We start from the raw sequence: 15,399 nt of genomic DNA on the forward strand, positions 1-15,399 counted from the left end.
TGAAAGATTTTAGAAACAGAAATGACAGAACTTAGTAAATTATGAAATGTATAGAGTGAAGGAGGGGAAAGAATCAACAATGTTCTGAGATTGTGAATTTGAGGTGAAGTATAGTGAATCTATTATTTTTCCTCCTTTGTTTTCAAAGAGGACCAATAGCATCATGGGATCATGTCTTGACTTGCAAGTGAATTGGGTTTAAGTAAGTTAGAATTGCATAGATAGTCTCAATCCCTCTTGAAAAGCCATAGATGTAGCTGATTCTGTCCATCATTAATCAATTGGAATTGGATTAGCTCTTCTCTATGTTGAAGATATCCACTTCCATCAGAATACATCCTTATACAGTATCATTGTTGAAGTATATAATGATCTCCTAGTTCTGCTCGTTTCACACAGTTGACATAAGTCTCTCCAAGCCTCTCTGTATTCCTCCTGTTGGTCATTTCTTACAGAACAATAATATTCCATAACATTCATATACCATAATTTACCCAACCATTCTCCAATTGAGGGACATCCATTCATCTTCCAGCTTCTAGCCACTATGAAAAGGGCTGCCACAAACATTTTGGCACATACAGGTCCCTTTCCCTTCTTTAGTATTTCCTTGGGATATAAGCCCAGTAGTAGTATGGCTGGGTCAAAGGGTATGCACATTTTGATAACTTTTTGGGCATAGTTCCAGATTGCTCTCCAGAATGGCCGGATTCTTTCACAACTCCACCAACAATGCATCAGTGTCCCAGTTTTCCCACAGCCCCTCCAACATTCATCGTTATTTGTTCCTGTCATCTTAGCCAATCTGACAGGTGTGTAATGATATCTCAGAGTTGTCTTAATTTGCATTTCTCTGATCAATAGTGATTTGGAACACTCTTTCATATGAGCGGAAATAGTTTTAATTTCATCATCTGAAAATTGTCTGTTCATATCCTTTGACCATTTATCAATTGGAGAATGGCTTGATTTCTTATAAATTAAAGTCAATTCTCTGTATATTTTGGAGATGAGGCCTTTATCAGAACCTTTAACTGTAAAAATGTTTTCCCAATTTGTTACTTCCCTTCTAATCTTGTTTGCATTAGTTTTGTTTGTGCAGAAACTTTTTAATTTGGTGTAATCAAAATCAAATCAAAATCAGAATCAGCTACATCCAGAAAAGGAACACTGGGAAATGAGTGTAAACTGTTATTTTTACCTTCTGAATCCAATTCTTCCTGTGCAATGAGAAATTCGATTCTACACACATATATTGTATCTAGAATATACTGTAATATATTTAACATGTATAAGACTGCCTGCCATCTGGGGGAGGGGGTTGGGGGAGGAAGGGAAAAAAATCTGAATAGATGTAAGTGCAAGGTATAATGTTGTAAAAAATTACCCATGCATATGTACTGTCAAAAAAAAAGTTATAATTATAAAATTAAATAAAAATTAAAAAGAAAAAAAAAAGAAAAGCCATATAAGTCAGTAGCAGGATAAAAGTCAGGACGACTGGAAAAGGTCTGTGATGCAGTGATGATTTTGGTATCTTAGATCTCTTAACAAGCTCTAAGTGTTCCCCTTCTTCAGCTGCCTTCAAGGCCCTTGAAACACATTGTTCTCATCCTTCTAATTCCACTGGGAATGCTTGACGTAGACATCCCCCTAACTCATTGATGGGTTTGAAGCACATCAGATACTGTTAATATTAATGGTGAGCCCAATAATAAGAATATAGAAAGTAGGGGAAGGACAGAGTTGGGGGCAGGGGAAGATGATAAGTACAGTTTTAGAGATGTTGAGTTTAAGATGCCAGTGAGTCACCTAATAGAGCTTTCCATAAATAGTTGGACATATAAAATGAGATCTAGAGAAGGACTGAAGGGAGAGAAATAGGAAGTAGAAATAGATATTTAGGAGTGATTTAAAAAAGAGTGAATTTTGAAACTATATCAGAGAATTCAATCAACAAAGAAAGAACAGTGTAGAGAGAAAAAGAGAAAAGATTTTAAAGAGAACATTGGGGAACACCCATGTTTAAGAGTCAGTTAGAACATGAGAAATTAAATAGTGATAAAGAGATGAAAGTACAGAATGACAAAAACTGGAAGAGTATCAAGAAAGTGAGAGTAGTCCATAGAATAAAATGTTTCAGAACTATCAAGGAGTATGGGGGGGGTGGAAGGGAGGGGGAAAGCTATTGGATTTGATGATTAGAAGACCTGCAAATGACCTTGGAGGAAGAAGTTTCAGTAGCATGTTAGGAGTAGAAATCAGAATCTAAAGAGTTGAGGAAGAGGAAGAGGAAGAGGTGATGGAAAGGGACTAGCAAGTATTTACTACTCTCTAGTTTTACAAATTAATGGAATTTCTATAAAATATTAATATTATGGAGAGATATTATAATGAAGTAAATGATCATTTAAGATCACTACCAATACATATGTTGAAACTAAATGTTTATTAATCAGCTAATGTTAATTAGCAATCAATGAATTTTGAGACCTTGTTAGAACTGATACTTCTTGACATAATAGTTTATTTAACTGTGATCTTTAAGGTTTTTCAAACATCAAAATCCTTTTTAAAAAAAGCAAATATTCTTAGAAGTAAATATTAAACATTGGGACAAACTGGACTTTTTTTTCAGACTACTACTTTACTAGGCTAAAAATCCTTGGTTAACACACCAACCATCAAAAATAAAAACACCATTATGTAGATAGCATAAATGCCTGTAATTGTTCAAATTGTTTCAATTTCTTGGGCATCTATAATACTTGTGTGTGTTAGTTCTGCAGTAAGTATCAACCTGGGTCCCATTGACAAATTTTAATTTGCTGATCATTTATATCTATTTGTCAGTTTTCTGGACATTGGCCATGACATTCATATACCAGCTCAGTTAAATACTGGTCAGAGATTTTTCAACACCATCTTCATGCTGCTTTTGCCAGGAATCATGCCCACAACCTTTCAAGTGTAGCCCTCAAAAGAGTCTCACAGTACTAATCTTAGGCTATATGTTCTTGTACTTGTGTGAGAAATCACAAACATATGAGCAATGCTTTGTAAATTGGAAACACATGTGACTTCTTTTTTTAATTATTTACTCAAACTGTTTCCTGTTCTTACATTAATGTATAGCCACGCAAATTAGTCCTGCCTTTAATGAGAGGCAGGTGTAGCTGTGGGTAACCATAGACAACATAGTAAGCACTGGCAGATTCCTCAAACAACTATGAGCTTTGTGCTGCAGAAATCCTAATAGTTGATTTCCTACTTACCAAAACCAAATCGACAGGAAGGACAACTTTAATTTTCTTTTTAAACTGTTCATTGAGCTCTTTAACAAGAACAAGCACCACGATGCTCAGCAAGGACAGCAGCAGTGCTTCTAATTGAACCGACTTGATGTTTTCAAAGACGTAGGCATAGATCTATAGGGATGCAAGAACAGAAACATAAGAACAAAGTTACTGGGGCCGGGTCCACACAAAGCTGCTGAATACCAAGCTCTGGACTCCCAGATGTAGTGACTGTTTGCTTAAGGATGCTCACTAATCACATTGAGTAAGTCCAGGTGGTTATTAGTGGAGACTGCATCCTTACTTTGGACTCCCTGCACAGAACAGTCCCCCCACCATTCCTTTGTGGCAGCGCTCTACAAACTCATTGTTGTAGTGGCTGATGCTTATGTGTATCCACCAATCACAGCACCAAACAAATAAAGCATGAGAGATTAGATGTAGCTAAAAAAGTTAAAAACAAAATAACTCTACCTATTGCTCTCCTTCCTTTGCAGTAATGTAAAGTCCTATTACCTCAGGCATAATCCTTTCCTCCTCCATCATCATCCCCATTACCATTTTCTACCTTTTGCATTAGAAATAGTTAATTAAATGAATAATATTATTTTGCATATAATTTGAATATCTGTGGATCAACTTGCTGTCCTTGTGACACCCCAGACAAAAATTATTCCTTAGTCAGCATCCTAAAAAATGCATTTTTCTCCCCAGTTATAATGTAAGATATTAATGACAGGGACAGTCTCAGTTTTGAATCTGTATCCCTAATACTTTAGATATTGCCTGGCACATATGAAGTACCTAACAAATGCTTATTCATTAATTCAAGATCTTCTGATATTTTGGATCTCCACTTGTTAGCTGGTTGACCTGGACAAACCATGGTAATGGCCCTAAGAATCATTACTTCTTCTATGAGATGGGAACCATAATGTTCAAGCTATACATTTCAGACAATTGTTCTAAGCATGATAAAGTATCTACAAATGGTTTAAAAACCATAAAAGACTACAAAAATGAGTATCACTTCCTATGTTTCTCTAGACTTTAACTTTTCTTTCTTTTTCTCCTTTCCCCTCTTCTTTTCTTTCATAATCACACATATAAACTAATTTCTGCTGGCTTCTGTAAAAGTTTCATAACATTTGATCATTAATTATTTATAAAATTCTATCAATATTATTGGACTGTGAAAATATCCTTTGGACTCTTTGCAACAGCAAGCCTCATTGAAGAGCAAGGCTTTAGACTTACAAATTGATAATAATTTGTTATTTTCGATTTTTAAAAAGCAATTATCTAATGATAATTCATAATTTTATAGTGATAAATAGCTAAATGATTAATTAAAATTGTATCATCATTTAGTGCCATATAAGCTATATAGCTATTTTTCATGCTCAATGATGATATTCATGGTTGGTGTAATGGAAAAGTCCTTTGCTGGACTAGAAGTTCTTTCTACATGGCATATTGTACATACAAAATTCTAATGAAGAAGTTTCAAGACACAAACATACTTGTATTAAACTAGACCAACAAACACAATGAAACCATCAATAAATTATAACCAAACTCTAACCTAAATTGTAAAACTTTTATATTGTAATTTGGACAAATCTTATAAATTAGCCTGGCTCAGATCAGTTTAAATCAGTTATATAACTCACCATTCTTTCAGCCCCAGGTAAACACAGGGATGTTTATGGACATTACCCCTTGATTTCTCTATTCCTATAGTTTCTTGAAGGAGGAAGGGAAAATTTGTTTCCTGAGCTCATAAGATTTAATTCTAATCAATTTGGCTTTCCTTCTATGAGATGCCCTGGGCTCCGTTCTTTTTCATTGTCTTATCCCTTTAAAGAAACAGATGATGACTTTCTAAGGTGTGGAAGCTAGATTTAATTTATTTTTAAAACAAAATCCAAATTCATATGAAACTCATCATCTTTAGTTACTAAACTAAAAGTTGGCAGACCCTGAAGAATGAGAGTTCCATTTCCCATCCCCTTTCAAGGATGCCACTGGATTCTGTGACTCCTTCTTTTAATGTCAGCAAATGCCTTCCTCATCACATCCTCAGGAGTCTAAATTTATCTGTGCTTTTCTTCAACCAACTAGCCACCTCCTTTATATTCCGTGTTATCTCTCTAGTACTTCACTATCCAGGTTAAAGTCCCAAGTTCTCTTTCACTTGCTGCTCATCAGCCATGTTTTCCTCTGATGATTTGGTATACAAAGTCTCAATACCCAGGGAATATTTCAAAATGGAATCAATGAGCAAAATATATTCTTCAATTTCCTTTTTTAACTTCTGTTTCTTCTAAAATAGGAATCTTAAGCCCTTTTGTGACTATAATAGCTAGCATCTCAGGATTTCCAAAGTACTTTTCAAATATTTTATTTTATCACCACAGCATTCATAGAAAGTTGGTGCTATTACTATCCCCTTTATATAGATGAGGAAATAGAGAGAAACAGAGGTTAAAGGACTTACCCAGAGTCACACATTTGATAAGTGTCTAAGGCTAGATTTGTATGATTCCAGAAGTACCCTATCCACTATGTCACCCAACTCTCTCATAGATACCTTGAACAGTCTTGGGAATCTCATGAACCCTTTCTCAAAATAATGCAAAAATTAATACATAGGATTGCAAAGAAAATTAATTGTACTGAAATATTGTTATCATAACAATTTTTTTTAATTTTCTGAACCAAGATTAAAAACTATTGCTCTAAATGTTGATTTTAAGCTTTTCCCTCTTAAATTTTGGCTGTTCAGAATCACATATTCATTTTAAAACCATAATCCTCAAGAGATAATTGTCCTCTGCAATGGTTTTCCATAAAATCACATTTTTATAACACATAACAATGATGCGTGCTACATAAATTGAACGTTGATAATCAAGTTCCATTTTACACTCTTTTAATGATATCTAACAGATATGATAGAAATACTCATAAGACTTACAAAAAAGATTCATAATCTTCATTTTTCAGTAGCCCTAGTTTTCTAGAAATAGTTTTTAATTCAAAGTAATTAACCCCTAATTACATTATCATTGGACAGTGAAGTCTCTCAAAAAAACCTATATCATAAGCACTTCTGAAAGATTTGCTATGAAAAGAAAATGGGGAAAAGCTTCATTTACAAATATTTGGGACAAGAAGGCCTTAGGATTTGAGAATCATCTAAAAAAAATCAACCTGAATGAAGTTCCTTTCAAATTCAGACACTAAAAACAAAGCCTAAACTTAAGTAAGCTAGATGGCATAATATGAGTGCCTGGCCTGGAATCAGGAAGAATCAGCTTCCAGATTTCAAATCTGGCTGCATACAGTTACTGGTTATTTTGAGTGATCCTGGGCATCATTTAATCCTATTTACCTCAGTTTCTTCATCTGTAAATGTAAAATGAGCTGGAGAAGGAACTAACAAAACACTACAGTATCCTTGCCAAGAAAACTCCAAATAGGATTGTAAAGAATTGAACACAACAGAAAATGATTGAATAACAACAACAAGAAAAATTCTTTAATATCTAAAATGAATTAAATAGCTCCAATGTGACACCCAGGTAGCATCTCAGAGTACATGTACCGGAGTCAGGAAAACTTGAGTTCAAACACTATCTCAGATGACTACTGGCCAAGCAACCTTTAGCTCTCATGAACTTCAGTTTCCCCATTCATAAAAAGTACTAATAAGAAGTATCTATTTCACAGGCTAGTGAAAAGGAACAAATGGCATAATTTTTGTAAAGCACTTTGAAAAACATCAAAGTAGCATATAAATGCTAAGCTATTAAATAGGAAAACTATAAAGTCATCACAGTTCGAGAAGATAGGGACAGTCTCTCCAGATGATGAAAGACAAAACAATTGGAAGGTCAGCTGAACTGGATTGCATTACCATGTAACTTGAAAATGAGAAATATATTTAACTGGCTCCTTTGGAAATCTGATAGTAAACATTTTTAAAATCCTTATATTCTCATTCAAAGGAATTATTTTAGTGGGTTTTTTTTCCCATTCCTGACCATGAAACTAAAAAAAAAAAAAAATAATGATGATGATGAAATCAATGAGATGGAAATTCGCCCGGTATTTGTGAAGAAAATTGAGAGTTTTCAATATAAGCTTTTACAATTGGGAGGGAGTTTAGAAATCATCTAAAGCTGTCCCTTGCACCTGATGTATAAAGAAACTGAGACACAAAGATAATAAATAGTTTCAAAAGTAATAGGAAGTTTCAGATAGTTGGTATGAGAGAGAAAATCACTTTTGCACAAGAAAAATTTCCTGTATATCTTAAAATCTCCAGGCATTTCTAAGCCACAGATCTTGATAAATAAGTGTGGAGAACTATAGGAGGAATATAGCTTAAGTAATTGATAAACAGATTTACTTTGTAGAACAAGAACAAAAATTATGGCCTCAGATCAACTCCATAGATTCAAATATAATTTTTTTTTAAAATATAAAGACAGGGATGTTAGAAGCCTACTTGTTTAATTATTCTTAGTAATAATGTAGTAATTATCAACTAACATTGCATTACCCCCAATGTTTTAAGAATGAGGAAAAGGAGGAGAACTGGTGGAAGGTAAATAATATCCTGCTCTCCAATTCAGTCCTGTCATAATAAGAGGTTTCAACTGAAAGGCTAGCAAGAGATTTTAAGAGGAAGTGACTTTTTGTTGTTAACAATGTTAGACCTCCTTGATTCAAAATTGGCATGTCCATTACAAAAGGGCAATACACACTATGAACCTTAAGACCTAGCCTAGAATAAAGAGCGCACTAAAAGCCTTGGTTTCATCCTCAGACTTCATAGGAAGTAGGATAGCTCAAGACTTTAAGACTCTACTAAGAATAGAGATAATCACATGGGACTTGACTAGACTGAAGACATGACAGATGTAAGGATGCACAGTGTTCTTCTTGTTCAACTCTTCAGTTCCACTAGTCAAAAAAACAACATGTAATTCTTACTTTTTCCTTTTCTTCTTTTGGGCAAGTAAAGGAGTAAACAGTAGTACTTCCCCTCACTTTCCCTCTGATTCTATAGAGAAAGGAAGTCTATATGGATTCATCTTAAGGCTCAACTAAATAGAAAAGTAAAGCTATGTGAAGAAATATATGTGACTTTAGGGTTATTCTTAAGAATTATGTCCCTTTACAACATAGCATTTCACTTTTTTTTGTTGTGGTTTGCTTGAATTTTATTTTCTTTCTCATTTTTTTAATCTTATTTTTCTTGTGCAGCAAGATAATTGTATAAATATGTATGCCTATTTTGGATTTAACATATATTTTATCATGTTTATATATATTGGGTTACATGCCATTTGGTGAGGGGGGTGAGGAAAAGAGGGAAAAATTGGAACAAAAAAATTTTTAAGGGTTAATGTTTAAAAAAAAAAAACTATCCTTGCATATGTTTTGAAAATAAAACAAACAAACAAACAAAAAAAAACTAGGGGGCAGCTAGGTGGTGCAGTGGATATAGCACCAGCCCTGAATTCATGAAGAACCAAGTTCAAATGTGATCTCAGACACTTAACACTTCCTAGCTGTGTGACCCTGGGCAAGTCACTTAACCCCAGCCTGGGGGGGGGGGGGGGAACTTCAATAAAAAAAATTATGTCCCTAACTCATTAATTGAAGTAATTTCTACTATAATTACTGTTGGTATTGTCATTTTGATTCATGTCTGACTCTTCATGACCTCATTTGGAGTTTCCTTGGCAAAGATACTAAAATTGTTTACCATTTCTTTCTCCATATCATTTTTACAGATGAGGAACCTGAGACAAATTGGGTTACATGACTTCCCCACAAATAGTAAGTGTCTAAGGCCAGATTTGAACTCAGGAAGATGAGTCTTTTTGACCCCAGGCCCAGGGCTCTCCCCACTGCACCATCTAGCTACCCTAATGTCAATCTAGTTCTATATTTGAACTAAGCTAAGAATGTTACCTAGTGTCCACATATAATTGCAACTCATAACTAATTATATCTTTCCTCTCTTAATCACAATTATTTATTTTTGTTACATAAGGGATGAGGAGGGGGAAGGGGAAAATCAGCAAATATGTATTATATGCCTGCTTTGTGCTTGGTGCTGAAAAAACAAAGACAAAAATGAAATATTCCATGCCCTCAAGATGCTTAAATTTTATCAGGGAGATACTGAACTCACACACATACATACACTTACACATATGTATACACATAAAGGGAAGGAAGATGGAATATCATTCATTAAATACCTAATATATGCTAGACAGTATGCTAAGCATATTACAGGTATTTCTCCATAATATTTCTAGAAGATAGTTATATTATGAACCCCATTTTATAATTGAGAGAAATAAAACAGGCAGAGATTAAATAACTTGATCAGAGAAACATATTTAGTAAATGACTAAAAATACATTTGAACTCAGATTTTCCTAACCCTAAGCTGAATACTCTATGAACAAATATGCATGTGTGTATGATACTTATAGACACATCAATGAATGAGCAGCCAATATTCTGAAAATATAGACACAACTCAAGATCACTCCCAGAATCTTGATCTTCAGCATTTCTGACTCTTCTAATAGCATAAAGAAGAAATTAAGCACATGAATCAAAAGATTAGAAATACTTAAGAATATCTGGACTATGTCCTAAGGTGGTGATAAAAATAGGTAGGTTAGGAACCAAAGTATAATTGCCTTTTAACAAAGGAATAATCAGATAGAAATGCTGTTGTGTTTCTGAAACTGTATTATGCCTTGGGGATACAAAAATAAAACAATCCCTACCCTCAAGCAGCTTGCATTTTCAAGAGGAAGAAGACAAGCATAAGAGTGTGTGTGTGTGTGTGTGTGTGTGTGTGTGTGTGTGTACACACAAAATCAATGGAATACTGTCCTAGGTCAGCATTAGGAGCCAGCTTACTTTAAGTGAGGGGCTCTGCTAGGCCAAATTTTAGTTGGGATTACTGATCTGCTTAAAGAGTGATCTGACTGGATGGAATTCTGTGGTTTCCATAACTGGTGCTACTACTGTGATAAATTTAGCCCCATTCTACTCTCTCATCCTTCCCTGACTAATTACGGCCTGGTAAAAGGCAGTGATTACCCTTGGGAGTTTCCGGTTCTCTTTAAATTTTGTTTATTTACTATGCTTACATTTGTAATGGCTTTTGTCTCTAGATAAAGAAAAATAAGCTCTCTCTGTGTATGTCTCTCTCCCCAGTCCCTTGTTCCCTCCCTCCCTCTTTTCCTCCTCCTTTCTTCCCTCTCTTCCTCCCTCTTTTCCCCCTTCCTCTCTTTCTCTTCTATTCCTTCTCTTTTCCTTCTTTCTTTCTTCTCCTCCTCTCCCCAAAGAGGAGCTTTCACAAAGAAATGGATCTGAAAGGAAAAGGTGAAGAAGAATTGCATGAGGTATATCCAGTGCAAAGGCACAGAGACAGGAGGTTGATTGTCTTATAAATGTAAATAAATTTGGCTAAACTGCAGAAAAGGCATGATTTATCTCATGAATATAATAAAATAATATAAATGGATTCTGGTTAATTTGGGTACAGTTTTAAAAGCCCAAAAGAGAAGTCAATATTTTTTCCCTATTATAACAGGGAGCCATTGGAGTTTATTGAGTCCTACCTGTACTGTATGAAAATTACTTTGGCCTCTATGCAGAAGATGATTCAAAGATGAAAAACTCTTAAGAAAAGGAAACCAATTAGAACAATATTGTTCTAGATCATCCAGGCAAGAGGGTTTTTTATTGTGGTTGTTTTTTGAAGTTTTGTTTTGTTTTATTTTGTTTCTTTTTGGCTGAGGAAATTGGGATTTATTGATTCCCCCAGGCTCACACAGGGCTGGTGCTTATCCACTATGCCTTGTAGCTGCCCCCAGGCAAGAGGTTTTAAAAACCTGAACTAGATTATTAGTCATGTATGCAGATAGGGAGATATAATAAAATAATATAAATGGATTCTAGGTAATTGTGGGGAGTTGCAACAAGATTTTATAACTAACTACTTAAATGAGAAGTCAAGGATAATGTTTGTATTACTGCATAACTGAAAGGATGGTAGTATCTTAACAGAAATAAAGAAGTTCAGAAGAAAGGTGGGTTTGGGGGAAAGCATCATGAGTTTGTTTTAGGATGTTTTGAGTGTGAGTGTCTGTATTGAAATATCAAATAATTTCTTTGTAATTAGAAAAAAACAAAAGTAAAAAAAAAAAATTAAAAAACATTTAATCTAATACTATTCATTTGAGACAGTCGGTATTGGTAAAGGAGTTATAAATTTAACAGCTAGGAAAAAAGTAAAGGATGAAATTAATCTTTCACTAAGTGTCCACCCTACATTTTCAGTAAAGAATTGATGGTGTTAGAAGAAACTATTAGACTTTGACAATTCATAAATGACAACATTATAAACATCTGCTCTGACAATTTAAAAAGAAGATAAAATGACGAACCTCTCACTTAAAGTGTCCTAAATCAGACTTATTAAGGAGAAGAGAAGTAATAATTAGCCTAGGTTTAAGTCTACACCATTAAACATACAGATAAGTTAGAGAAAATCAACAAACACAGAAGTATGTAGTACTTTCTTAACCACCATGTCAGCCTACTATACTTTAAAATGTTTGATCTGTTCTATCAATTCAGCCAATTCCATTAAATTTAACAAGTGTTTATTTAGTATCTACCATAAGATGGGAACTGTCCCGACTCAGGAGTTGCAAAACAGGATGGAAAGAGGAAAGACATGTATACATATCAATATACCACACCTTCAACTAAAGTAATTTAATATTTTATCAAGAATGGCCTACCACTACATAGCATTTCCAATCCCTCTATTTTTGTCGGCCTGCATTTTTTATTTCCTTCACAGGTTAATTGTTCATTATTTTAAAGTCCAATTCTTCTTGAGCAGCAAAATAACTGTATGGATACATAAACATATATTGTATTTAATATATACTTTAACATATTTAACAACATGTATTGGTCTCCCTGCCATCTGGGGGAGGAGGTGGGGGGAAAGAGGGGAAAAATTGGAACAAAAGGTTTTGAAATTGTCAATACTGAAAAATTACCCATGCATATATCTTGTAAATAAAAAGCTATTTAAAAAAAAAAAAGTTGCCAAAAGGATGCAGGCAAAGTTCCACATGTACTTCATGATTCATAAATGACTTTAACAAATTTTCTTGACATTAACAATGATTAATGCAAATAGAAGCAACTTAAAGGAATTTACATAAAATATATGTATATAGATATATAGATATATACACACATATACATATATATAAAACATATAATTATATTGCAAGGGCCCTTTAAATGGCGGCACCACAGCGCAACAGAAAATTTGAGTGGCCCAGAAGTAATCTCTGTGGATATAGGACTGCCCTGTGGGTGGGATCCTGGACACATTGAGATAGCTTCATAATGGATGACGGCTCTCTCACTGGTTGACTGTGTGTGTGACCTCACAGGCCCTTTATAAGCCCACTACAGACAGCAGTCGCTCTCTTTAACCTGGCTCCCTAACCTGGGGTAGCCAAGCCAAGCTGATGGATAGCCAAGAGAGGTAAGAAGTTTGGTAGTGAACACGTGGGTCTTCAGACCAGGTGTTCACTAGGGAGCTGACAAGTCAGGGCATTATGTGAGTAGGTATAATAAAGGCTTTTAAGATTACACGTGGCTGTTCCTGAGCGTGCTACCGGTTATTAAACTATAGATTCAAGAGATCGTGGCCAGAGACCTTTTGAAGTCCTCAGAGGAGGCGAGCCGGGTAGAGTGGTCAGTGGTCAAAGGTACTCTGTTGGACCTAGGACAGACTAGTAATTGTAACTGCCAGGAGGGCATGTTACATTTTATATGTTTGTATTTGTGTGTAATATAAACATGTGTGTGTACATATTGTATATAATCTTATGTGTTCACATATATATATATATATATATATATATATATATATATATATATATATATATATATCTACTTCCAATACAAATTTGTCATTACTAAAATAAGGTTGAATTGGCTACATTTGATCTCTTAAATATTCTTAAGTATGTATATCTAACCATGTCACTCTCTATAAACTCCCTAGGGCTTCCCATTGACTCTAGGATAAAAAAAAAAAAAAAATGCTCCTCTATTTAACTTTTAAAGTCCCTGGGAACCTGGCCCGAACCTATTTCTCTAGGCTCACTACACATTACTCAGCTTCCTATGCTCTATGGCAGCCTAAAAAGCTTCTCTTTTGCTCACTCAGCAGTCTAACTGCCCATCTCTGAGCCTTTTTAATGACTATCACTAATGACTAGGAATATAGTTCTGTCTCATATTTTCCCCAGAGCCTACTCAAGTACCCCCCCCATGAAGCCATTTTTGATCCCCAAGCTTTATTGCCCTCCCTCCAAACTATCTTATAATTTATATTTATTTATTCTTTTTTCTATTTATTCTGCATATACATATATTTCGTATTTGGGGGCATATGCATGCATATATATACTTTGCATATAAATAATGTATATGTGTATTTAATGTATGTGTGTGTATATCCTTATGTGTATATATGTATGATGTGGGTACACACATCTGCATACTATTTCCCATTACAAGCATTATAAGGTAATTCTTGAAGGTAAGCATTATTTCATTCATTGTATTTGCATCCTCAGAAGGTAACATGTAGAGTGTATTTATAAATGCTTGTTAATTGACTGATTTCCAGGATCTGTCTTTTAAACTTTTTCCTCTTCAGATTTAAGTACTTTATTGTTTTGACCTCATATTTCATCTCATCTAAGTCTAATACTGTACTTATTTGTTTGTTTATTTTTATTTATTTATATTCCTGCACTGGTCAATAATACCTTACTGTGTGATCTGTAGATTAGGGTATGCTGACAAATGCAGTATGATTCCTTTCTTTTCCTAGAACTGGTGGGAGCCATTTTCATATCTGATATCAGCTAATATTGAAACATAACAAAAATATTCCAGTTTTTATGCATATATTTGATCAGTCTGCTTTAATAATCGGTGCTTTCTGCAGACAGGGAAATTGATATTTCTGATTTGTTCCAATGGATCTCACTTTCTTTTGTTATTAGGAGACAAAATTTTGTGTCAGACATCCACATGATGTAGGGTTACATCACACTGACTGCACTGCTCTTTCAGACTTAGTTGTGTCACCAGAGTTCTATTCACCAGAGTTTCAGGTTTCTTAGGTCTTCACAGATGTTTTAAGAGTCTTATGATCCATCCTGGCATTCCTTTTTCTTTCATTCTCTCACTTATGGTATGGGCAATAGGTTGGATGCAGAGGGAATTATCATTATTCTATCAAGAATATTTTACCAGAGGCCCACCTTTTCTCTAACGTGCTTCAACTCCTTTTAACAAGCAAATTATTAATGTATATTTTATGAACCTAAATTCCTCATGAAGAAATGCATTTCTGAAACTGAATCTCAGCCTAAAGAACTGTTTTCTCCTATAACCTCCATTTATCTGTACAACATATATTTTCCTTACAGCAAAGTCTTTAAAACATTATAAAATAAAATTTATAGAAATGAAGAAAGATTTCAAAAGATGTAGAACATGCAGAAAATGTTAATAGCCATTTTTAATAATCCACAACAAATTATCTTAGAAGTATTGAAGCTAAAAATTATTCTTTCTTTAATATTTTGCCCAAAACCCTTTTTAAGATACTCTTATTAAGTCAATTCATAATTGACTTAAACATAGTAATTTAAGATTAAAAAAGCTCTTAACATTCATAATCTCAATCAATCTTTGCCACTCTGAGATCAGTGCTATTAGAATACTTATGCAGAAATGACTTCATTCTTTAGATTTTTTTTTCAATTGATAATTGTAATCATTTGTGGAAATGGTCCTTTCCCCATCTTACCCCCATTATCTCAATACCCAAATCCTTTATTATAACAAAGAAAAACTTTTTTTAAAATTTGAGCTACTGAATATGATCATGCACCTAACATTTTGACCTACTAGCTCTCCACCTTGAAGATGGATGCTT

At 34.2% G+C, this 15,399-nt stretch overlaps 1 protein-coding gene across 3 annotated transcripts in view; it reads right to left on the bottom strand.

The window, feature by feature from the left end:
* The window catches only part of SLC26A7 (solute carrier family 26 member 7), a 273,392-nt gene that overhangs the window by 72,633 nt on the left and 185,360 nt on the right, over window positions 1–15,399 (bottom strand). For all 3 annotated transcript variants that reach the window (XM_074269726.1, XM_074269721.1, XM_074269713.1), the window contains one exon: window positions 3,276–3,428. In XM_074269726.1, coding sequence (XP_074125827.1) covers window positions 3,276–3,428 — 153 coding nt within the window. The remainder of the gene's footprint in view (window positions 1–3,275; window positions 3,429–15,399) is intronic.

This window comes from Sminthopsis crassicaudata, chromosome 1 (assembly GCF_048593235.1).
Source record: "Sminthopsis crassicaudata isolate SCR6 chromosome 1, ASM4859323v1, whole genome shotgun sequence".
Taxonomy (NCBI): domain Eukaryota; kingdom Metazoa; phylum Chordata; class Mammalia; order Dasyuromorphia; family Dasyuridae; genus Sminthopsis; species Sminthopsis crassicaudata.